Below are 21,474 nucleotides of genomic sequence, written 5' to 3'. Positions count from 1 at the left end.
TGGAGGACGCGATGACCACAAGCCGAGCTCGAGCTTTGACTTGAACTTCTCGCGAGTGCGCGGCTCCAGCTCGCATCTTATCTGCGGAATTATAAAGCTGCCACCCATGATTACTTGCAATGTCTCCTGGGAAAGACGTGCGGATGTCGTGCACGTACAAGCTCTCTGTTCGAGTTTGCTTTCGGTCCTCGGGCAGCCAACTCCATATTAAGCACATCATAGCGCTTCCTGAAGGCGCGAGACTCCTTGGCGATAGCGCGGTGGTGCTCCAAAGCGTGCCTCGGCTCTCGACGTACCTGCCGCGATACGGTTAGATAAACGAAGACTGGCTCAATATGCGGGCCTTTGAGGACTCCTCGGCTCTCGGTTCTAGCTCTCGGAGGCCCGACAGAAGTCAGTATCTTCCCTTGGCGACCATGGCGTACGACAACGACTCCTCGTCTCTTGCTTCCAAGGACGGAGACATCTCGCTCAACTCGATAACGAAGCCCAAGTCCACTTGGAAAGGCGCGCTATGGGATACCTTCGACTCGTCAACGGAAGAACGTCGGCTACTGTTCAAGCTCGATGCTGTTCTTCTCACATTTGCTAGCCTTGGGTTGGTCGTGCTTCTCTGGTCAACTAGCAGATCTGGTTCCAATGCTCTGACCATCGTAGTTATTTCCTCAAAAATCTGGATCAATCGAATATCAATTCTGCATTTGTGTCTGGAATGAAAGAGGACCGTGAGTGCACGAGTGAATTCATGATATACTGCTCGCTGATTACCTGGATTAGTCGGCATGTTCGGTAATCAGCTCACCACAGCTATCACAATGTGGACAATCGGCTATGTGATAGGTCGCGTATTGCTACCAGTCAACGACTTCCAACGACTGATCGTCTGCGTTAATAGGCCAGATACCATCGAACTTGTAAGCGTTACATCGCCCTTCACAACGGAACACTGCCGAAGACGACGTTTCAGGTTACTCACGAGGGTCAGCCCACGGTGGTGGATACCGACCTTGGAACTGGGCTGGGGTATATGTACCCTGTTCAGCTACAAGGTGAAGAGCTATCAGGCGGTACGTGCGGCTTACTTTGACGCTGCTATCCCGACACTGACCGCTTGCAGTTGTATGGTATCAGGTTCCTTGTCGGGCTATTCGAGGCTGGGTTTTGTGCGTTGTCCTTTACTACAGATCACCCTCAATGTTAACCCCCTTTACATAGATCCCGGTATGCAATACATAATCGGGAACTTCTATACGCCTCGCGAGTTAGGCAAGGTAGATATGATTATATCACCGATAAACGAAGGTACCTAACCACTTCGCAGCGTGCAGTCATCTTCCATACCGCCGGAGGTATGGGCACATTACTGTCGAGCGTGTTGCAAGTGAGTCACTGGCCTGCTGGTAGTCATCGCCTCCGCTCATGGCGGAATGCATAGGCCGCAGCATACTCCAATCTCAACGGCCATAATGGTTTGGCGGGATGGAGATGGCGTAAGTCAAGCCCTCGGCCTACTGACGCTGTCTTACTCATTACCTCTGAAGTCTTCATCATCGACGCTGTAATCACTATCCCGATCGCTGCACTAGGCTACGTGTTCCTGCCGGCTCTTCCTGGGCAGAGCGGAAACAAGCCCACCTTCTGGCTCAGTCAGGCAGAGTTAGACCTGACGGATCGGAGGATGGCTGCCATTGGTCGCAAGCCCAAGGCGCCGATAACCAAAGAGCGACTTCGCGGCTTCCTCAAGAGCTGGCATCTTCCGGTCCTCACCCTGCTATACGTCCTGTGGAACAACTCTCTGAACGCGTCGTCGATCATGCCGCTCTGGCTCAAGAGCTTCAACACGAAGGAGAAGACGGTGTATACTGTACCGCAGATCAACCACCTCCCCATGGCAATCACTGTACGGTGATACCTCCTTGGTCGGGTTGTGAGAACTGACCGCGTGCTATGATCAGGGTGTGTACATCATCACGGCCTACTTCTTCGCTTGGACCAGTGACGGCATCCTGCGCGGGAGGCGATGGATCTGGTTGGCATTCACTAGCCTTCTCAACGCATGCGTCTGCATCTCACTCGCGAACCTTCCGGTGCACTCGAAGATCCCTTCTCATTTCGTTTTATATTGTGCGTGGTTTCTCTCCTTCTGCCGAGTAAGAAAATACGACGTTTCCTGGACAGATATGACGAACATCGGAGGAGGAATGAGCGGGCTTCATTTCGCATGGGCTAACGAAGTAAGATCGTCCGACTACGCCTTGGCTCCATGCTGAACAATAGCTTGAAACGTTAGATATGTACCGCGGACAACGAAGAGCGAGCGCTCGTCGTGGCAAGCATGAACGTGAGTGATCTGTAAATTTATCTCTTGACGATGCTTAGCCTCATTGCAGGACTTCGCATACGTGGTGTAAGCTCTGAACGTTCTCGTTCACCCCTCTTAAAAGCTGATTAGTCATTTTGTCCCTGCAGACAAGCCATTGTTCCCAACTTCGTCTGGAAGCAAACGGACTATCCTAAGTCCACAAAGGGCTTATACTACAGCTTTGCACTGTCGCTCGCTCATGGTGGGTGTCCGTTGAATTTGGACCTCACCTATCGCTGAAATCGTACATTCTGAAGTGGCTTGGACGCTGCTTACGAGAGAGCTGCATCAGCTCGAGCTGAGAAAGAATCGCAAGGCGGCGACGAACCCGGCCATCGGGTACGGATCGACTATCCGAATTGAGGACGAAGAGGGAGGCGCTGAGAGTCCGGGTGCGAAGTTGACGGTGTCGCAAGGCAAAGCTCCAGAGGAATTCATTGTATCTACGGCGAAATAAGGACCCCGGGTCGTGCATTCCAGAGAACACAATCGTATTTTTAACGGATGTATCACTACACGTGACTTGCACTACAAGGATGAAGGGGTCATGGTGTAGGTTCCGCGAGCGACTCCGACTCTCGGTTCAATCTGCATTTGCTTTGTAACTTCATGGTCGAGGTCTGATAAACGACTATGGATGCCTGGCCGAGATATGGACCACATTGCACCATCGCTTGGAAAATGGCGCACAGCTGCCGCCTAGGCGCCTTCTCTAAGCAGAATCATTGATAACAAGGCGTACTTATAGACATGTCGTTACCAACTGGACATTTTCTGAGTCTGAGACGTGCCCAAAGATGGCCGTTTATGATGGAACCTCTGATAATGAGTTCAACGCATCCGGCATACGCAGTGTCGCCGTAATCGGTGCTGGCCCAAGCGGAGTATGTTATTGGACCACTTCTCGGAAACATCTGCTAACGTGGATCAGCTTCCTGCAGCGCGTCACTTGAAGGAATCCGGCTTGGACGTGGTCGTGTTCGAACAGGCCGACACAGCGGGCGGAATATGGCGCTATACCTCAGACGTTGGGGAACGGCCATCCGGACCACTTCCGCTTCCTGTCGCCAAGGGACTGTCACAAATAGAGGCATGACTGGCTATGGTTCTTGCAGGACATTGTGCTGACGTGCCCAATGTTCAGGAATCGCACGAGGAATGGCCCCGCACTGAACAATTTGTCGTGGACAACGCGAAAGCCCAAACCACGAAGCTGCGGCATTCGCCTCCTACGCCGACGTACGAGCGGCTACAGAACAATGTCTGTGATACAACGGCGAACTCAGAATTTTCCGCAGCTCACCCAGTTTGTCAGGTGCCTCTGCCAACTATGGGATTTCAAGACTAGTATGTATTCTGCTCCATCTTAAAAGTTGCAAAGTCTGACCAGATCATAGTCCTTGGACCCAAGATGGCCCTTGGTACGCAAATCAGTCCGTGATAGGCGACTTTGTCCGGAGCTATGCTCGCCGCTTCAACCTGGAGGAGCTTGTGCAATATAACACAAGGGTGGAAAGGGTCAAGGAAGTCACACAAGGCGAACTCCGAAAAGGATGGGAGGTCATCACTAAGACCTTGACCACCGTCGTTCGCGAGGATGGCTGGCAAGAAGCGGCATTCACCTGGAATAGACACGTCCGTTCCTCGCAGTGACGGCGCTGCTCGATATAGTTGACATTGTTTGATAGCATTTTGACGCGGTCGTCGTTGCGTCTGGTCACTATGCCGAGCCGCATATCCCTGCCTTTGAAGGTTTGAGGGAATGGGCGACAGCGTATCCGGAGAGCATGTAAGCTCCCGAAACTCTTCTCGGATCGCCCAGCCACAACGAAGCTGATTCGCTCAAGATGGCATGCCAAAGACTATCGCCACCCTTCTCAATTTGCCAGCGCCCAGGTGACTCATCTTCGTCTGATACCGCAATCATACTTAAGAAGATCCACGCAGAGTGTTTTGGTCATTGGAGCCAATGCATCCGGGATTGATATCGCCAGGGAACTGGGAGGCAGCGTACCGGCCCTCATTCATGTCATCAGGGACTTCGCTCCGGAGGTACCCCAGCAAGAGAGAGTAGGACCGACCCTTGCCCTTCAGTCGTGGACAAATGCTAAGCAAGGCTAGGATGTCAGGGAAGCCTTCCGCGCTGGCTTACCGGCGTCCAATATCAGGAAGAACGGCGTTACCCGCTTCATCGTTGCGGACGAACATGGTCGACCTGGTATCGTGGAGTTCCTTGATGGATCCGTCTTGGAGGTGGACACAGTGATCTTCGCCACTGGTTACCACGTATGACTTTATCATCGACCCTCAGGATTTCTACCGAGCACGACTCACGCGATTTCGGCAGTTCTCCTACCCGTTTTTATCGCATCTTGAGCGTCCTGGGGACACCTCATCGCCCTCGCCGGAGAACGTGATCGTCACGCGAGGAGATGCGACTCTGAACCTCCACCGCGATATCTTCTACATCCGTAAGCCATCGGTCTCATATGCATCGTCGTAGCCACGCTCACGTGCACCATCCCTCCAGCGAACCCCTCGTTAGCGTTCTTAGGCGTTCCCTTGAACACGGCGACGTTTTCCTTTCACGAATACTCCGCGATCGCCATCGCTCGCGTGTTCGCCGGATACGCCGAGCTCCCCTCCCGCGCAGAAATGCGGGATATCTACCTGAAGCGGATCGCGGTCACGGGCGAGGGACGGAGGATGCACACCCTCGGCGGTCCGGGGGAGATCGCTGTGGTCGCGGAACTGGTCGCATGGCTAAACGGCGAAGCGAAGCGATTGGGCAAAGAGCAAGAAGTCCGAGAGGTAGTCGGGCACAGCAAAGAGTGGCTGGAGGTGACGAGGAACCGTATAGAGGGTATCAAAGCCAGAGACGGTCTTCCGAGTCGGGTCGTTCTTGATGCGGAGGCGAGGCTGATAAGAGAGGCTAGTTCATTATTGTAGTCATGGAAAGTCAACCCAAGACAATTCAATTGAGACTGAGACAGGATACAGGGGTAGATGTATCGAGTAACAACGGGCGGAAGCCCCGACCAATGCCCGGAAAGTCAAAAGAACCAAGAACGGATGCCACCATCCAAGCTCCTTGTGAACGAAGGAAGCGTGTAGCTATTTTCGCTTAGATAAGGCTCGAATTAGGCATACCTCCGTGAGGTTGGACGCCGTAATTAGGCGACCACAAGGCCGAGAGCAGCAGCCGCGAGGGCTAAGACGCCGCTGAACTGGATGGACGAGGCAGAGGACGCCTTGCTGGTCGCTGAAGAATCCGAGCCGGAAGTGGGAGAGCCAGAGGCGGAGGCCGAGTTGGAGCCAGACGCGGTAGAGGTACCGGTGGCGGTAGGCGTCGCGCTGCTGGCAGGGTAGGTAGAGCCGAGGGACTTGATCTCGAAGGGCTGAGACTCGGCGTAGATCTTGGGGGAGAGGATGGGTTAGACACATATGTGGGACAGACGCGGGACGAAACATACGTCGGTGGTGTTCAACGTGTTGGCAAGCTGAATGGTGTAACCGCTGGCGACGGTGAAATTAGCCTGCTGCTCGGTGATTGTCTTGGAGCAGTCGAAGTTTTCTTCGATAGCAATAATCGCCTGCGGCTGGACGAGGATCGTTGGGTTGCTGTTCGCAATGCTGAACGACAGGGTTCGTCGGTCACACAACACACGTTGAAAAAGTCATCTGGGCACTCACAGGATGGTGAAGTTCTGGAACTGAGATTCCTGGCAATTCCAGAGGATCGTGTTGACCGACTGAGCGACTAAAAGTCGAGAACGACATCCTCAGCGAACGACGTCAGCAACGAACGCAGACGAGCTTACCCCACCACAGGTCAGGTCCACCGGGAGCGAGGACCTGGAGGTCGGCAGACGCGACACCAGCGAGGGCTGCAACAGCAGAGGCGACGAGGAGGCGAGCGAACATTGCTGGGTATAGCGGAAGGAGCGTGGGGGGTCAAAGAGCGACGGGGGACTGAGACCAGGCTAAGATCGACGGAGGTGACCGCGTGAGCGTGAAACTAACAAGGGGATCCGGGGAAGGCACACGGCATTTCGGGCGGAGACACGATCCTCGCTTCGGCATCACACCGGCACGGCCAGAGCACGTCGACCAACGCCGAGGTCGTCCTCCGAGACACGGTGGGTGGTACTGTTGGATGGTCCTGCGCGTCATTCCAGCCAACGCGCTCAAGAAACACACACCTTTACCGTTCATACCTCCGATGAAGACGCCGGATGATCGACCCGGCAACGCACCGGTCTTCTTGTCCAGCACGTTCCCGTGAAGTTTGGACGACAACACCGCCTCGCTAATCGCTTGTACCATCTTCCAGTCAGTTAAAGTTGGCCACAGGCGGTGAATATCGAGGCTCGAGCTGTTGAAGATAGGGCTGCGCTGGAACCTCTTCAAACCTGTGGTGACTTGCTGCGCATTGCAATCACTCGTGCCGCAGTAGCCCCAGGTCTGTACAAAGAGACAAAAGCAAGCACGCTGGGACGGCAGCCCTGACGCTGGATCTCGTCCAAAACGGAGATATGATCATCAAGACAGAAGAGGATGCGAGGCGTCTGTCCCAGATTGACGCTCGGTCTCCGGGAGGAAGTCTGGTAAGTGTCGATTTTTGTTCTTGAACTGCGCAGCTCATAGGGCGCCGTCGGGCATACAGAGGCGCCATGACTCGGTCATGTCGAATTTGCCCCCGTATTCTGCCGTACCTACTATCACTGTGCCGCAACCTTCGCTGGGGGCCATAACGGAGTCAGAGCAGGACCAGACAGCATTGGGCCAGCTATCATCACCGCAGCCGACGCACAGTCCCGTACCGCCTCCAACACCTCCGCGCACTCTCAGTTACTTGAGTGCGAACCACAGTCCAGGGCTGTCAACTCACAGGTCCCAATCGTCTCTCAACTCCGCGACCCCTCCTATCCATCCAAATCATGTCGCCGTCAATAGCGTATCTGATTTACGGCACAACTCGGATATCCGTGGCCACTACACAGTCGATCCAACGTTACCGTTATCTCCGCATTTTGTACCTGGGAGGCGGAGGCGGAACCTTGAGCTGGAGACGCGAAACGGGTGTATCGACATTCATGTCACCGTCCGGGAGGGCACTCCGAGCGATCGGACGAGCGTCGCGCAGAGCGAGCGAACCAGGACAACGATAAGCATGCTTAGTGTCAATGGGGCTGTCACTGTGCGGCTGGTGAGGCCTGATATACGTTCAGTGCGAAATGCCATGCTAAGTCTTGCGGATGTAGCGAACGGAGGAAGATGCCGTCCGTGCTCCGATATGGGTCTCCGCAAAGTCGCAAAACGGGCCCGTATCGATGTTTCTCCCTCGCTCGTTTCGAGGGCTCATTGATATCTTCTCCCGAAACGGCGTCGTCTCGCTCTCGGAGGATGTCCAGGCGCGTTCCACCACAATCACCGAGATCCCAAAAAGGTAACGTTCCGAACAACGCCAAATCACCCTTTCAACTGCCACTGACAGCCACTCCTTTCCCCTCGTCACGCAGTCTCATGAACTGGACGTCTCGGCACCAGTTCTTCCTCAACGCATCTATGTCGCCCGTGCAAGAGGCGGAGGCGGCCGTCTTCGCGGACGACCGGCCGTGGTCCGGCGACGAGGCGCAGATCGAGGCAATCAATGGCGGCGTGCGGATCGCGTTCTTCGACGAGGACGGCACTATGACGACGTCGCTCGCGGCCAAGACGCTGCTCAACGCGCTGCTGACCAGGATGCTGAGCATCGTCATGCGGCCCGGTGGGGCGGCGGCACTGGACCGACGTGCCTTGCGAAGATAACCTTTGCGTAGAATCACGTCGATTCTCGCACTTTTCGGATATATTGCATCCTCCTTTTCTGGCGTCTCCGTTCACGACTCTGCGCCTGGACGCTCGTCGTTATGGACTTGGCGTGCACCCTGGCGCCCTGCGATACATTTTTTGCGAGTCGTTCACACCGTTCATAACTTGTTACCACCATTGTGTTCGCCACGGCGACCAGGAGTTCCTCACCACGGAGTATTCTTACGCCTTCCCGCTATTCCCAGATGCATAGACTGCATGGCGCGAATGCACCATGTAGCTACCTGTGTCTCGCCCAGACATTCCGTATCGTATTTTCAGAGACTTGAAACCCATGTATAGCATGTTGTTGAATACGTATTTGTGAGGCGGAATAGACAATGGCTGGCCGCAGGAGTTAAGTTCTTCGATAACGTAATCGACAGCTCTCGAGTCTCCCACCGCCGTGACCGCAACCGTCTCCAGTAACTTAGCTCCAGCTGAACTTCTAAAGTAGAGATTGCTCTTGTCTCTTCTCTTCACAACTTGAAGATGGCTGCACGTTCTAACATGTCTCCACGTCCAACCCGGCCTATGTTGGATACTCGATAAACTTCATTAACTCGCCTTGGGCACTTGATTGTGCTCGATCGGAGGGCCAACCGGCAACCAAGTTTACTCGGCCGAGCAGGAGGCTTTCCGTCCAATCGGCGGATTCTAGAACGGGACGCACCGCCATGAAGGGGGAAAAGGCACATTGGATATCCCAAGGCTTACCGACCCTTTGCGGCGAGGCCAACACGTGTATCAGCTGGCGGGTCTTAACCAGGTATCATGAGGCCCGACTAGTCTCTGGTCGTTCCCCGCCTTGCGTGCTCGGAGGCTCCTTCTCTGCTGGGCATGCTCTTGCTGGGCAAGGTACTCTGTTCAAGCATGCCCGCGATGAAGAAAGGAGCAGTGCCCAAGACGGCCGTGACCAAGCGTCGCTTCTTCGAAACCGCTGACTTGAAAGTCATCCTCCGGCACGACGCGCGCGTTCAAGCCTCATGGACAGACTCTGGCAGGATGGAATTGGTCTGTCCCGACGAGAAGCTATTACTACAGGTGGTGAGGATTACCGATACATGTCTGATCTGACCTTCTGCTGATGACTACACATGCCTAGTGGCGGAAACGACGCGCTCGGTGCTCATTCTATTGCCGTACCGGAGATGGATCAATCTCTCTGTCATTACCTCGCAACTTTTGCGGATACCTCACCCTGTACTCTCAACATCCCGCACAATTTTCACGACCACTCAGGAAACACGTTACGCTTCTCTCGGAAGATCTCGGCGTCAGTCGCTATTTTATCGGCAAACAATCGACTCAACAGGGAGGTGACGGGGATCGAGCGTGGCCTGGTGACGAGATCATCGCTGACGCCGGTCGGTGGGGTATCACGGTCTCACTGGTTGAGAGATGTGCCTTTCTCCGGCAGCTGTAAAATGTGAGAATTCGGCAGCGAACGCCCTCCTCGGCTTAACTGACCAACGATTGAACAGCTTGCTTTGTAACACCACTTGATATGCTATTATTCATCGTTCGTCGCTCTAAGCCCGCTCTCACCGCAAGGCTGAGCAGTGAACCCGGGTAGTGATATGCCCGCCACCGAGCGTCATCCTTCTCGTGCCGATGCGATGTTTGCTCACGAGACATTCTGGAACGGTTGGCAGGGTACGTCTGGGGCGCGCATCTGTGCAACATTCTCTCTCGACTGTATGCATGCGAGCTTGCTGAGCATGAGAAGGGGCATACTTGAGTTTTCCCTGATCATGACTCTCGCAGTTCTTGATCATGGAAGTTATCCCAGCCCATCACACCGGCCGGACACTCGTACATGCCACGCGCACTCGAAGACATAATCTCGGGAAGATCGTGCCGTTCCTCGCACACGTGGATAGAATTATCTCACTTCTCTCGCTTCGGATGGCGCCCTTCCTCACCTCGTGGCAGCCACGCAGGATTGCACACCGACGCCTCGGTTTTCGATGCCGTTGAGCTTCAGGTCAAATCTTCCGCCGTGTCAGCCCTGACAAACAGACGTTCTTCCATCGTGCCTCAATGCCCAACAGCATCATCACTGACGAGGTCAGCTACAGCTACGGCCAAACGTCTGTCACCAACCGGGAGTGTCATTGGTGGAATGATAGCTGCAAGGTCGTCATCACGGGCGGTCCCCATAGCTACATGGCGCTTCCAAACGCCAGTAAACCCAAACTCGTGCTGAATATCCATAATGAAGGGAGGCCAGTAGATGCTCAGTTGGTGCGTTGAGATTCACTCGCTCAATTCAACCTTCGGAATTTACGCCGAAATGCAATTAACAGTGGAGGATTCGCAGCGGACGTTGCCGAATATTATTGCAAACCAAGGGTGGACCGATAGCGCTATCCCTACCGCGAGATTTCCAAGGATTTCTGTACATCCGCACGCCTCACGAAATTCGACTCGCCAGTGGTGTGCAAAGCCGAGCGACCCTGCTGTCTCAACGTGACAATGTGGGGTGCTATTTCGTTGGCAATCAATCTCAGGAGCAAGCCGCCGCAGGCGATCAATGGTCAGGGGACGATGTGACCGTCATCACGGATCGCGGGGAAGTGGAGATTGCCTTCGCACGACGACTGGCATATCTCAGACAGCTGTGAACGGTAAGGATGATCAACTCCTCAGTTCATTGCCAGAATGCGTCTTAACCATCCAGGATGATATGGTCCCTGCCAAACCGGGGATGATATGTCCCACGCTGATAGAACGACACGCCTGATTCAAATTCACATCAAATGGGTCCAGGCAGGGCATCGCAAAGCATATCGCGAACGAAACTTGCTCGAACACCACACGCGCAATGCGTACATATATCGATGCCCTCATACAGCTACATTTATTTATCGAGTTTGCTTCCACTAGTCACCCCGCACTACAATCTTCGGCAAGCATATTAGACGGTGCCGGACTGAGCGATGGTGATCTTGGCCTTGGGCGTGCCAGAGGCAGATCCGTAGCTCTCGATCTTCTTGACGAGGTCCAAACCCTCAGCAACCTCGCCTAAGAAGTAGGTATCAGTCAACCAAGTCTATGCGAACCTGGTGATCCTCCACGTACCGAAAACGACGTGGGCGCCATCGAGCCACGACGTGACGACGGTGGTGATGAAGAACTGCGAGCCGTTGGTGTTCTTTCCAGCATTAGCCATGGAGAGAATACCGGGCTTGGTGTGCTTCAGCTGGAAGTTCTCATCTACACCGATCGTGATCAGGAATGAAGCGATAGACTACCTGGATGTGATTGCGAGACTCACCAGCGAACTTCTCGCCATAGATCGACTTGCCACCGGTGCCGTTGCCCTTGGTGAAGTCACCACCCTGGAGCATGAAATTGGGGATGATGCGGTGGAAGGAGGAGCCCGCATAGCCGAAACCATTCTGGCCGGTGGCCAGCTCGCGGAAGTTGCGAGTGGTTCTGGGGACAACGTCGTCGTAGAGCTTGAATACGATCCGGCCAGCATGCTGCCCGTTGATATCGATGTCAAACTGGGGCGATCGGACAGATCGCGTTAGCACGAGCGCAGGCCCACGGCTGACGATGTGAGACGTACAAATACGTTAGACATGGCGGAAGGAGTGAGAGAGAGATGGAACGAGAAAACTGAGGATGATGGTTGAAACGGGAGGGCTGATCTTTATATGTGTACACTTTGACCGGCGATGACCTATCGGATCCGGGGGCACCGAGTGGCACCGGCCGGGCTCACTCCGCCCCAAGGCTGAATTCGGCGTCGGTCACGGGACCGGCGGAGAAGCCGGCGCCGGAAACGGTGACACCAAGGTGACACCATTGGAGTGCTGTGCTGGCGAATTCTGGGGCGAGTTCTGGGGCGCCGCCGGCGACGAACACAAAACGATGCGAACGTTCCGAGGTGCACCACATGCCCGGCGAACAAGAGGTGACAGATCTCTGCATGTTTAGCATGCGCAGCATCGGCTCGACGAAGTTATTCCATCGTTTCTCAACTGAGTTCAAACCCGAAATCCAGAGCACACCGCAAGCACATCGGCAGGCAGCCATTTTCCACGGGCCAAGCGGTGCACCTTGACATACAGTAGGGGGTCCGACGAGGGGCCTCAGGGGAGGGAGTGCCTGAAAGACCAACTTGGCTGAATGGGTAAAACAGAAGATGATCGAGGACGTCTCTTATCGGCCTCACGGTACTTAATATGCACAAAGCGGGAGGCTAATGCCACGAGCACACGAGGATATGAGACCCTCAGTTTCGTTCCAAACCACACTACTCACACGTCGTTCACTTGCGTACCGCAGGCGGACCCAGCTGTCTCGACCTTGGGATGCAAGTGCGGTGTGGCACGGAATGGCTCCTGACTTCCAGCGTAGTTGGGAAATGACGTACATAGCTCGTTGCAACAGAGGCGAGCTTGTTTCATTCGCCGATGTTTCGCGTGCGTAATGTCTGAAAACCTCCTATCTCTAGTCGGTGCCGTCGTGCTGATGCTCTGGGATTTCCGTGCGTGTTTTTTTGGTACCATGCCCAATCTCCTCTGACATCGAGCCAGTACTGACGCTCGAGGACGAGGTGCGTCGAAGCGCTACTGGTCGAGCTTTGTCCCTGACGATATAGTTCTGTGCTTTCACAGCGTCGGTTATTCTGGGTCAGCGTTATTTATGGAAGATCCTCGTTGGTCCTTCATATTCATTTCCTACAGAAACAACCCTTTACTATGGCCAGCTTCCTCTTCTATTGGGTGAACGCGTCATACAATCGCTTCCCAAGACCGAGATGCTGATGACAGGGGTTTATCTCGGTAGAATCGCTATGTTGGCTTCGCGATAACACTGTAAGTAAGTCTCTTCACTGCGACCAGAGCGACCCTATAACATTCCCTCTAGGTTCGGTCTTGTCGGTATGACCTCGATATCCATGTCCTGCGCAATCTCTGAACAACTCCTGAAGTGGTTATGCTTCCTGGGACAGATGAACGGGTTGGGTTTCCAATGAAATCGCATTTACCACTTCTGATACCACCACAGATGTTTGTAGTTCTGTCTGTATGTTGGCGGCACGCTCAATGAAGGGTTGCCAACTTTCTTCTCAGATGTATGTTGTCTTTGATATCTCGAATGCGTGATTGTTGAGCGATTGTTATAGGTCGAATATGGCTCCGAACTGAAGGCTTTGGGGCGATCTTGAGCATTCTATGTATCGAAAGTATGTCCTCCGCAGCTCTAGTCGGTGTGCGTGCCGATGTCCGCTTCAAGTCATACTACAGCTCCGTATTTATGCGCTCTACAATCGCTCAAGACGACTCATGTGGCTTTTGGCTACCGGATTTGTGGTGCAATCGATTGTCATGATGACCATTATCGCGAGGTCCGTAAAATGGATAAGAGGTAGGTGATCTTGTTCACTGCGCCAGGTCTGAAGACCCATGTCACTGATCGTATTCTTGATGCTCCCTTAGTCCGTCCGGAGCGTATTGGCCGCTTCTCTCGCTGCCATTGCTATGTCGTGCCTTGGTGGATGGTTTTCTTCTTCATCACGCCAATTGCATACGACACTGTGCTATGCGTCTTGGCGCTGAGAAAAGCGTACACCCTGATCAAGAGCAATGTCATCGTGCTGATCCTCGTTCCACGACATCTGGTTAACATTCTGCTGAGGGACTCGATCGGATATTATATCGCGTGAGTCCCTTCAACTGTCACAGCTTCCACAAATGACTGAAGTGACTAGAATCATCTTTACGTACGGGCTCAACGTATATCTGTGGAGTTCATTCCTTGTATGCATCTCACCTGAACCTCACCAACCTTCGCTCATGACTGTCGTCCAGCCCGACTCGTTGGATCTCGCAACAGGATTCGTGATTGCCGTGCCTTGCATCATGAGCTCTCGTTTAATGCTCAACGTCCGGGCCTCGCACGCGACGTACCAAGACGTACCCGTATCGCCATCCGATCTTTCCTTGCCAATGCCTACAATCCGCACTCACCGATCGATCGAGCTCGTTGATCGTCCCAGTGTGGAACGAGGACGTGCAACTACGCCGCCGTAGACGAGTTGGAGCTAATCGGGGAAATGCTTTCGGGGGCGCCTGGAAATGGACTCCCACTCGCCTATAGACCATTGACATGGATCTCTAGGAAATGGAACATCAAAATACCGATGTATATAAAGTAGCTTAAGTAGATGTGGTATTATACAAGCGATATTGTTACATAAATCGGCGATATTGACGGCTACAGATCTAGCGTTCAAACGGTCCCTCCCACGATGTCCATGTGCGATCGCTGTCCGAGAGTGTATACGACGGCCTGTTGCATGGGGATGTCGCGCGCGCGATGCTGAACTCATCCATTTGAATATCTTTGGTGTTGTCTCGAGCCATAATAGACAATTCGGCCCGAGCGTCGAAGAAAGTCGTCAACTGCTGACCATGCGAGCCGTCTAAGCCAGTAGGCGACGTCAACATCCTGTCCGCGAAGGTCGTCGTGGGGAGATGAGCATTGCGGTATGCGCTCTCGTGAAGGTTGAGAATGACACGTGAGCACATCGAAACGGAGATGCTGAATCGGATGCATGAATCAGAACCTAGCTCGAGGAACGAGCAGATATCAGAGTGACATACGCGCTGGCGAAAGTTGAGAGAGACCCGCGTAAGGCAGGCTACGTTTGGCGGTCAGTAAAGCATGCGCGGCCTGACAGTGACGAAAGTTCTCACTTCATCCGACTATAGGCGTATGTCAGTTGCACTCCCTGGTAATCGCAAAGGTGCGCACTCACGTAGAACGTTACTAGGTTGGACAGGTTTGCCAATGCCATAACCCTGGTACACTCATCAGACGACTCGAAGGTAGAATCACCAGCTAGGATGCGTACCCGAAGTAGAGAGCTCCGTCGCGGGTTATGAGAAGGACGATGTCATGCCTTGAGCGCGAATTTACTCTTCCTCCCTCGGACAGTTTCCAGGTGCGAAATATTGTCAAGGCGAATATAAGAGTATCCAGAGCGAAGAGCGCCTCCCACGCTATCGCTATCCGGATACCGCTGTGTATGAGCATATGCAAATGTGTCTGAGGCGTTCAACAACACGCAACAATAATCGCAGCTCACGTCACACGCGCCAGGGTAACATGACAACCAGAGTTAGGGAGGACGGTTGAATGCTGGTTTAGGAGACCCCACTGGATTGAAAACGAGAGATGAGAATAATACAGTCCCTCTAATATATAGTACGCACGCATGCTAGGGAAAAGAGAGCACTGGCACAGCATAGGATGAGGACGAGGATTTTCTTTGACCGCTCGTAAAGGGCGTATGTTCTTTGAGCCATGATTACTGGAATGGGTCAACGATTATATTGCAGTCGCGAAGAGAAGCGGACATACTTGATACAATTACTTGGCTTACTACCAGTAAACATTGTCGAAATAGATTATAGGCCGAGCAACTGCGCCGGGACGACGGAGAGTCAGCACTGAGGCACATGACACGGGTCTCTTCAGCAGCTGGTGCAGTACCTCTGCAATTATGGTATCAGTATAGTGGACGATAAGGCCGAATCGACTGCATTGTCCCGGGCGTACCTTAGAGTTCAGGTTCATGAAGACGAAGACAGCAACTACGATGTCTCCAAAGAAGTTGACATAGCGATTCAAGAGGAACCAGAATGTAGATGCGGATGCGTATCGAGGGTGCCGCCAGATGTGCTTGAACTCTTGAGGAAATGCTTAGATAGGGCGTTAGCACCCTTCATACGGAGTCGGGTTGCAAGGCTGCTCACTGAGATAGTGGTCATAATAGAGTATAGTCAAACCCAGGACTTGCAGACAGTTGTGTATGAAACTAGATGAATTCTGTCAGAAACCGACTTCCCGTGGCCACCGAACATCAGGTCGCGATGCTCATCGGTGACATGGGGATAAATTTGAAGGTGAATATGCTCACATCGCCCGGGGTTCCGGAAGCATGTTAAGAAATCGCCGAGTTCTATAAATTTCTTGAAGACAAGGGTTCGAAAGTCATAGAGAGCTCCCAGTTGGGGAGGAGATGATTGCGTCGAGCAAGTCACAATGCCGGCCAAGGGGTGCGCTGGACTACTAGTAGGTGCGCCAGGTCCCTGATGCGCCGCCGACACCGTGCCGTCGGATTCGATATGCTATCTCTCCTCGGCATGCAAAGACTCCGGCCCTACCTCACAGATTGGTAGGAGCCGATCAGCTGGGCGTACATGCTGCGCACTTGACGACAGGATCAGCAGGAAGGGTCACTTTGATAGTTCATCATCGTATTCATAGGAGAGTTGCGTGGGACATTGATGGGCTATCATCCTACTCAGTGCTCATTTCTTGTACACAATTAAGCTGAACCTATAGTGGTGCTCAATTCTTGGATTACGGTGCCCAAGATCGACTTGTTGACTCGAGAACTGTGAACCAGGTCGTGATCTTGGGCATGATCCAGCCGTGCACTCAAGCTCGTATCATGCTGCACAACGCACGCACAGATTACCCCTCTCCCGCTCACATCAAGTGCGATATCGACCGCCGAGCGCGCGCTCTCACTGCTCAGCGCCGAGCGTTATTCTGGCATCGAGATTCGACAGCTGGCGGTCTCTGCGCTTACTATATCCACGAATAGAGACGACATGCTCCACCGGAACTTCCTTGTCCGAGCATATTCTTGTATATGGGCTATTATGTGGTTACCTGGCGGTGGCAGGCGGCGTGGAGGATCTGCTAGGTCTTTCGTTCGTGAGTTCGACTTCAGGTCATTTCTGGCATACACTCGTGCGGCATGTACTCTGTTCGTGACGAAGGGCGACGTGCTGGCATCGCCCCGTCCAGCTCCTCCATCAGCACCTAAAACAAGTGGCAATCGTCTTCGACTATGCCAAGTCCTCGATTTGTCCGAGATCGGTCTCAGTCCTGCATATTGACGGCCCAGCTGGCTTCACCCAGGCAGACGCTATAGAGAAGAGACGAATGCATCACGAATGCATCACCATCAACGCACCGACAGAACACATACTACTAACGACCTATTGACATTCAGTTCCCTGGGCGGGTCTCGTTTCACTGACCAAGCGACATAAATTATTGCTAGAGTACAGAATGCACATGGTGTCTCATTAGCTACTGAACGGATCCCTTCCACCCTGTTACCGTATCAGTTCGTGACTCTAGGAAGGATTTGTAATGTACATTAATCAACACCAAGCCAAAATGGCAAAAATTAATGCATGGCTGCATGCACGGACGTAACCAGAACAAATGTCCACAGCGAGGCGCCGATTTGGCACATCACTGCACCTCCTCGCTGGCAGGATCTTCCCCGGCCCACTTGCGAAGCGTGTCGTCCTCCTCGCCGTGCGACGTTTCGTGCAGCCAATGTTCGAGCCTTCGCCCAAGCTCGCCCCCGCGGCCACCACAGATGTCGCCAGTCGCGTTCAGCAGCTTCTCCTTCTCGCGCTCCTCGGACGTCGCGAACGGCGGCCGCTTCTTCTTCTTGTTCGACCCCTGCCCGGTGCCCTTGCTGCTCTCCTCGGTGACGATCGAGTCCGATATGGGGGAGTCCGAGCCTGAGCGGCTGCTGACGCCGTCCATCTCGTCGTCCTCCTCGTCGATTTCGTCGACCTGTTCCCACGGCGCGACCAGCTCCTCCTCCTGTTCCGGTGGTCCGAGGATACTGTCGATCAAGCCTTCCTCCCATCCGTCCCATTCGATACAGCGATGCACGGAGCGGAGCTTGGCGCCGGACGCCTCGTAGTAAAGCCATTCTGCGGCAAGTGCTTCTACATCTTCTGACTCCAAGTCCTCCAGGGCGCGCGGTCGCAGGTTGCGGACGCGGCGAGGAGAGGCAGGATCGTAAGTGCGCCCGTGAGCAAGTTTGTGCACCGCACGTCGGAAGAGCTTGGCAGTGAATGGCGACGATTGTAGGTACGCGGGAAGGTGAGCCGATGCCCAGAGGGGCCTCGTTGTGGTCGATTCCCAGTCAATGATGCAAGTCTGGAATAAGGAACAAATATATGAGTTCGCGGCCCAACGGCATGTAATACGAAGAAAGGTCTCACGATTTTCGAATGGTCATTCTCGTCGACGAATACGTTCTCGAGACTGAGATCGTGGCAGTCGAGCGCGAACTCTTCTTCAGCGCCAGATTCAGCACCTTCAGCAGTCGCCTCCGCCTTCTTGACGCCGAGCTTCTGCATCACCCTCATGAACCTCTCCATCTCCTCCCTCACCTTCTGCTCTCGCTCCTGCATGTGGCTGAGCAAGAACGTGCCGCGCTGCATCCGACGATAATCGCGGTACATGTTATCGCCAGGACCATCCCATTCCTGCTCGCTCTCTTCCCAATCCCACTCCGTGCTCGCCTCGCTCTCGTCCTCGTTCTCGAGCGCGGCGAGGTGGTGCGGATGGCGGGAGGACTGCACCTCATCCGGGTCAAGGTGGAGTTTGTGCGGCACGGCCTTGCCCTCGTTCTCGCGGATCACGCCCGTGATCTCGCGCTGGGCGCAGGACTCGAGGTAGGCGTGCGTGCTCGACCACGGCCCGCGGTCGAGCTCTTGGGGGTGCGAGAGGAGGCCCCGGTTAGAGCCGAAGAAGGGCCAAGAGATGATAGGACCGACAATGATGTCGTCTACTGGAGGCGGGGACGTAGAGGGAGGCAGCGTGGGGAAAGAGAGATCCCCAAAGCCCTTGGGTGGATCGCTGGCCGTAGGTGTTGGAGGCACGAGAGTTGACGACATGCTGAGTTGCGGAGTCAGGAGCGAAGTGGGCCTGGTCTTGCTGTTAAGCATCGCAGGTGTGATGGTCGCTGCGGATGATGTGCGACTGCTTAGTTGCTGAACAGACGGCAGCGGGGCCTCGGGCGCGAACTGAAGCGAGCCGAGCTTGGGGAATCGGTGACCGAAGAGGGGTATCAATAGCTTGGCCGTGTTGTCTAATAGGGCGAGTAGTTCGTTATGTCCGAGGGAGTAGTATACTTGCGATAGCGGAATGCCTCGAGCCTGTCGCAATCCGTGTCAATGGACTGTACTCGCAAGTTGAAGAAGACGCTTACCTTGGACATGATGATAAACTCGCCTCCGAGCCGGTTGTATTGGTTCGCGTCGTAATGGTATACCTCGGGCACTGGCACCGAAGTGTACTTGCGCAGGTATTGCATGGTTGCGACTTCGGACTCGGTCTTGATTCGAGGCATGAACTTCCGCGCCACACGTGCCACTACTTCTTCTCCGTCCACAAGGGTAATGAGATACGCCTTGTGGAAAGTACCTGAATCGGGGAATTAGCTCTGGCAGCTACCGAAGGACGAACCACAAAACGAACCTGAACTGATGAAGTTGATCCTGCCAACGTCTTTTTCCATTTTATCCTTGACAATGTCTTTGAGCAGCTTACGATCGACCTGGAAAGGCACCTGCTCGAGCTGCCCGTTGCGCGCAAAGTCAACATCCGCCTTGGCCTCCCGCCGGCGGTCTTCATGTTCCGCGTCCCAGTCCCACTCAACCACCTCGGGCTCTTCGTGCGCGGCCGCCGCGGCCCAGTGCTCAACAGAAGCGCTAGACCGTGCGTCGGGCGAGACATTGCGGCTGCTAACGCTCATGCTGCTCTCCGTGCTCGGCGTGGACGAGATCGCGGGCGCCGGCGTTGGTGCGGCTGGTTTCTTCTGGATGATATCCTCCCAGAACGCGGTCCCAACGTTGAACGGACTTTGTAGGCTGGTGGATCAGAGGCAAGGCGGGTAAGTCAGCAAGCCACACAGTCAGAACGCGGGACCGGCCCACGAGCGCGTCGTTATCGCATCACGCACCTGGGCTCGCAATGGCGTGCCGAAAAGGGTAACACCCCCTGAGTGCTCTCCGCCGGGTCCAGGATGGGCAGGAACGCGAACGGCATCTTGTTCCTCCTGCTGCCAAGTGGGGGATTCGCGTTTGCGGGGGATAATTGGAGGCCTAGAGGGCCGGCCATGGCTTAAGTACGGTGGTGGAGGAGATGGACGGAGCCACGGCAGCTCTGGGCGCAAGAACACGCGTCTCGGCCGCTCTAACGTCGACCGGCGAGAGCTTAGTGAACCTCGGTATGACGGGAGAAATAGACCAAGATCCGCCGCAGCGTAGATAGATATATCACGTTCACGTTCGCTACATCACGCCCAAATCACGTCGCCGTTATCAGAGGAAGTGTACGTATGCTCCGAGAGCCAAAGAACATGACTACGCGCTGCTTATACAGACCCGATCCGGGAGGGTACCCCGCATACCCGGTTAGCACGGGCTGTGATAGAAACCCGCCAGACGACGGTGCTTCCGTCATGGCTTACCGAGCCTTGGCCCATTCAAGCGCGCCTTGGCCTTGTCAGCGATCGCACAACTCGAATGCAGTCGGGGCTTGGCCGCAAACACCGACGGACTCACTCTCATATTTTCTCTGGTAGAAAGGCGGTGCAGAGGGGATCGAACGTGGGCGCGTCCAAGCGGAGGTACGAACCCGTACGATATCACAAGTGCGTGGGCTACGAATTGCGGGACCCACCGGCTGCCGGAACTAATGCATAACACGTTCCCGTCCCTTGTCTATTTTTGTGTGCGCGTGTCTTCGAAGTATGACGCGAAGCATCCAGATGCAGGCTCACTCGAGAGGACGGCTGGTTCCGGGGCGCTTTATGCAGTAGATGCTGAAGTTAGATCCACGGCGGATCCACCAGAAGCCGTACTCATAGGACCGTCGTAGCTTGACATCCAAAAGCTTGGCCCGCCCTCGCATGAACGCCGTCGCGGGTTCTATATCAATTGGCAGGACGTCATGTACATCGTTCACAACGTTGCGAAGGCGCGGTGAATTCGAAGTGAAGAGATGTCCGCGACGACTCGGCTCGAACCCTAAGCCTCTAGATAAGGTGAGACCATGCCGAATCCGGCGAGGTATCCGGAAGCTGGCTGTTCAACTTATGGAAGCCCTGCGTGAATCTGCGAAGGTCGCAGCGCTGCTGATTCGAGTCGCAGCAAAGCGGCGCAAGCTCAGTCATTTCAGTCTCACTTGCACCTGCAGTGACGAAGAACTTGTGTTGAGCGTACCGTCACAAATGGGCCTGAGCCGCTCAACGGCTGGGTATATCGTTCCGTTCCAGAACAAGGCGCTGGCGACAATCACGGTCCAACCGTGAGCGTCAAATGTCCTGAATGGCTCTCCGTGAAGGGGACTCAGCTCCGTATACCAGAGGCTCCCCGCTCTCCGCACCGAATTCCTCCCCCCCCCCC

At 54.4% G+C, this 21,474-nt stretch overlaps 8 protein-coding genes across 8 annotated transcripts; 4 read left to right on the top strand and 4 right to left on the bottom strand.

The window, feature by feature from the left end:
• Positions 1–416: 416 nt before the first annotated feature.
• Positions 417–2,819, top strand: PUNSTDRAFT_133957 (MFS general substrate transporter; the record flags this gene model as incomplete). Its single annotated transcript, XM_007383411.1, has 16 exons — positions 417–598; positions 658–725; positions 778–840; positions 896–914; positions 968–1,067; positions 1,118–1,163; positions 1,216–1,271; positions 1,322–1,381; positions 1,436–1,490; positions 1,542–1,900; positions 1,956–2,124; positions 2,179–2,234; positions 2,291–2,341; positions 2,391–2,407; positions 2,470–2,564; positions 2,620–2,819. 16 exons carry the CDS (start codon positions 417–419, stop codon positions 2,817–2,819), a joined length of 1,596 nt encoding a protein of 531 aa, XP_007383473.1.
• A 340-nt stretch (positions 2,820–3,159) lies between these two features.
• Positions 3,160–5,311, top strand: PUNSTDRAFT_133956 (FAD/NAD(P)-binding domain-containing protein; the record flags this gene model as incomplete). Its single annotated transcript, XM_007383410.1, has 11 exons — positions 3,160–3,246; positions 3,294–3,389; positions 3,507–3,623; positions 3,678–3,709; positions 3,760–3,997; positions 4,051–4,151; positions 4,210–4,258; positions 4,310–4,432; positions 4,484–4,648; positions 4,710–4,833; positions 4,893–5,311. The coding sequence occupies 11 exons, from the start codon at positions 3,160–3,162 to the stop codon at positions 5,309–5,311; spliced, it is 1,551 nt and encodes a 516-aa protein (XP_007383472.1).
• Positions 5,312–5,314: 3 nt separating this feature from the next.
• On the bottom strand, positions 5,315–8,510 carry PUNSTDRAFT_52260 (uncharacterized protein). The gene is made up of 7 exons (XM_007383409.1): positions 7,885–8,510; positions 7,627–7,811; positions 7,029–7,571; positions 6,184–6,969; positions 6,056–6,122; positions 5,836–5,995; positions 5,315–5,778 (listed from the first exon to the last, which is right to left on the bottom strand). Exons 4-7 carry the CDS (start codon positions 6,284–6,286, stop codon positions 5,536–5,538), a joined length of 573 nt encoding a protein of 190 aa, XP_007383471.1. The 5' UTR covers positions 6,287–6,969; positions 7,029–7,571; positions 7,627–7,811; positions 7,885–8,510; the 3' UTR covers positions 5,315–5,535.
• A 444-nt stretch (positions 8,511–8,954) lies between these two features.
• On the top strand, positions 8,955–9,718 carry PUNSTDRAFT_120356 (uncharacterized protein). The gene is made up of 3 exons (XM_007383408.1): positions 8,955–9,262; positions 9,321–9,644; positions 9,700–9,718. The coding sequence occupies exons 1-2, from the start codon at positions 9,056–9,058 to the stop codon at positions 9,639–9,641; spliced, it is 528 nt and encodes a 175-aa protein (XP_007383470.1). The 5' UTR covers positions 8,955–9,055; the 3' UTR covers positions 9,642–9,644; positions 9,700–9,718.
• Positions 9,719–11,135: 1,417 nt separating this feature from the next.
• On the bottom strand, positions 11,136–11,748 carry PUNSTDRAFT_67693 (cyclophilin; the record flags this gene model as incomplete). The annotated part of the gene is made up of 3 exons (XM_007383407.1): positions 11,136–11,242; positions 11,300–11,434; positions 11,496–11,748. Coding segments are annotated over 3 exons (495 nt in total), but the record flags the coding sequence as incomplete, so codon positions are not given.
• A 910-nt stretch (positions 11,749–12,658) lies between these two features.
• On the top strand, positions 12,659–13,400 carry PUNSTDRAFT_133952 (uncharacterized protein; the record flags this gene model as incomplete). The annotated part of the gene is made up of 9 exons (XM_007383406.1): positions 12,659–12,716; positions 12,766–12,785; positions 12,847–12,861; positions 12,916–12,954; positions 13,019–13,047; positions 13,100–13,113; positions 13,164–13,192; positions 13,251–13,307; positions 13,359–13,400. The coding sequence occupies 9 exons, from the start codon at positions 12,659–12,661 to the stop codon at positions 13,398–13,400; spliced, it is 303 nt and encodes a 100-aa protein (XP_007383468.1).
• A 1,057-nt stretch (positions 13,401–14,457) lies between these two features.
• Positions 14,458–16,180, bottom strand: PUNSTDRAFT_133951 (uncharacterized protein; the record flags this gene model as incomplete). Its single annotated transcript, XM_007383405.1, has 9 exons — positions 14,458–14,776; positions 14,839–14,876; positions 14,932–14,940; positions 14,994–15,036; positions 15,090–15,257; positions 15,324–15,394; positions 15,797–15,939; positions 15,994–16,055; positions 16,158–16,180. 9 exons carry the CDS (start codon positions 16,178–16,180, stop codon positions 14,458–14,460), a joined length of 876 nt encoding a protein of 291 aa, XP_007383467.1.
• Positions 16,181–17,512: 1,332 nt separating this feature from the next.
• Positions 17,513–19,820, bottom strand: PUNSTDRAFT_67873 (uncharacterized protein; the record flags this gene model as incomplete). The annotated part of the gene is made up of 5 exons (XM_007383404.1): positions 17,513–18,217; positions 18,283–18,961; positions 19,067–19,221; positions 19,275–19,489; positions 19,544–19,820. 5 exons carry the CDS (start codon positions 19,818–19,820, stop codon positions 17,513–17,515), a joined length of 2,031 nt encoding a protein of 676 aa, XP_007383466.1.
• Between the last annotated feature and the right edge of the window lie 1,654 nt (positions 19,821–21,474).

Source organism: Punctularia strigosozonata, assembly GCF_000264995.1.
Source record: "Punctularia strigosozonata HHB-11173 SS5 unplaced genomic scaffold PUNSTscaffold_6, whole genome shotgun sequence".
NCBI classification, from domain to species: domain Eukaryota; kingdom Fungi; phylum Basidiomycota; class Agaricomycetes; order Corticiales; family Punctulariaceae; genus Punctularia; species Punctularia strigosozonata.
Note: the sequence above shows the minus strand (reverse complement) of the source record. Positions and strands in the feature narration are given on the sequence as shown.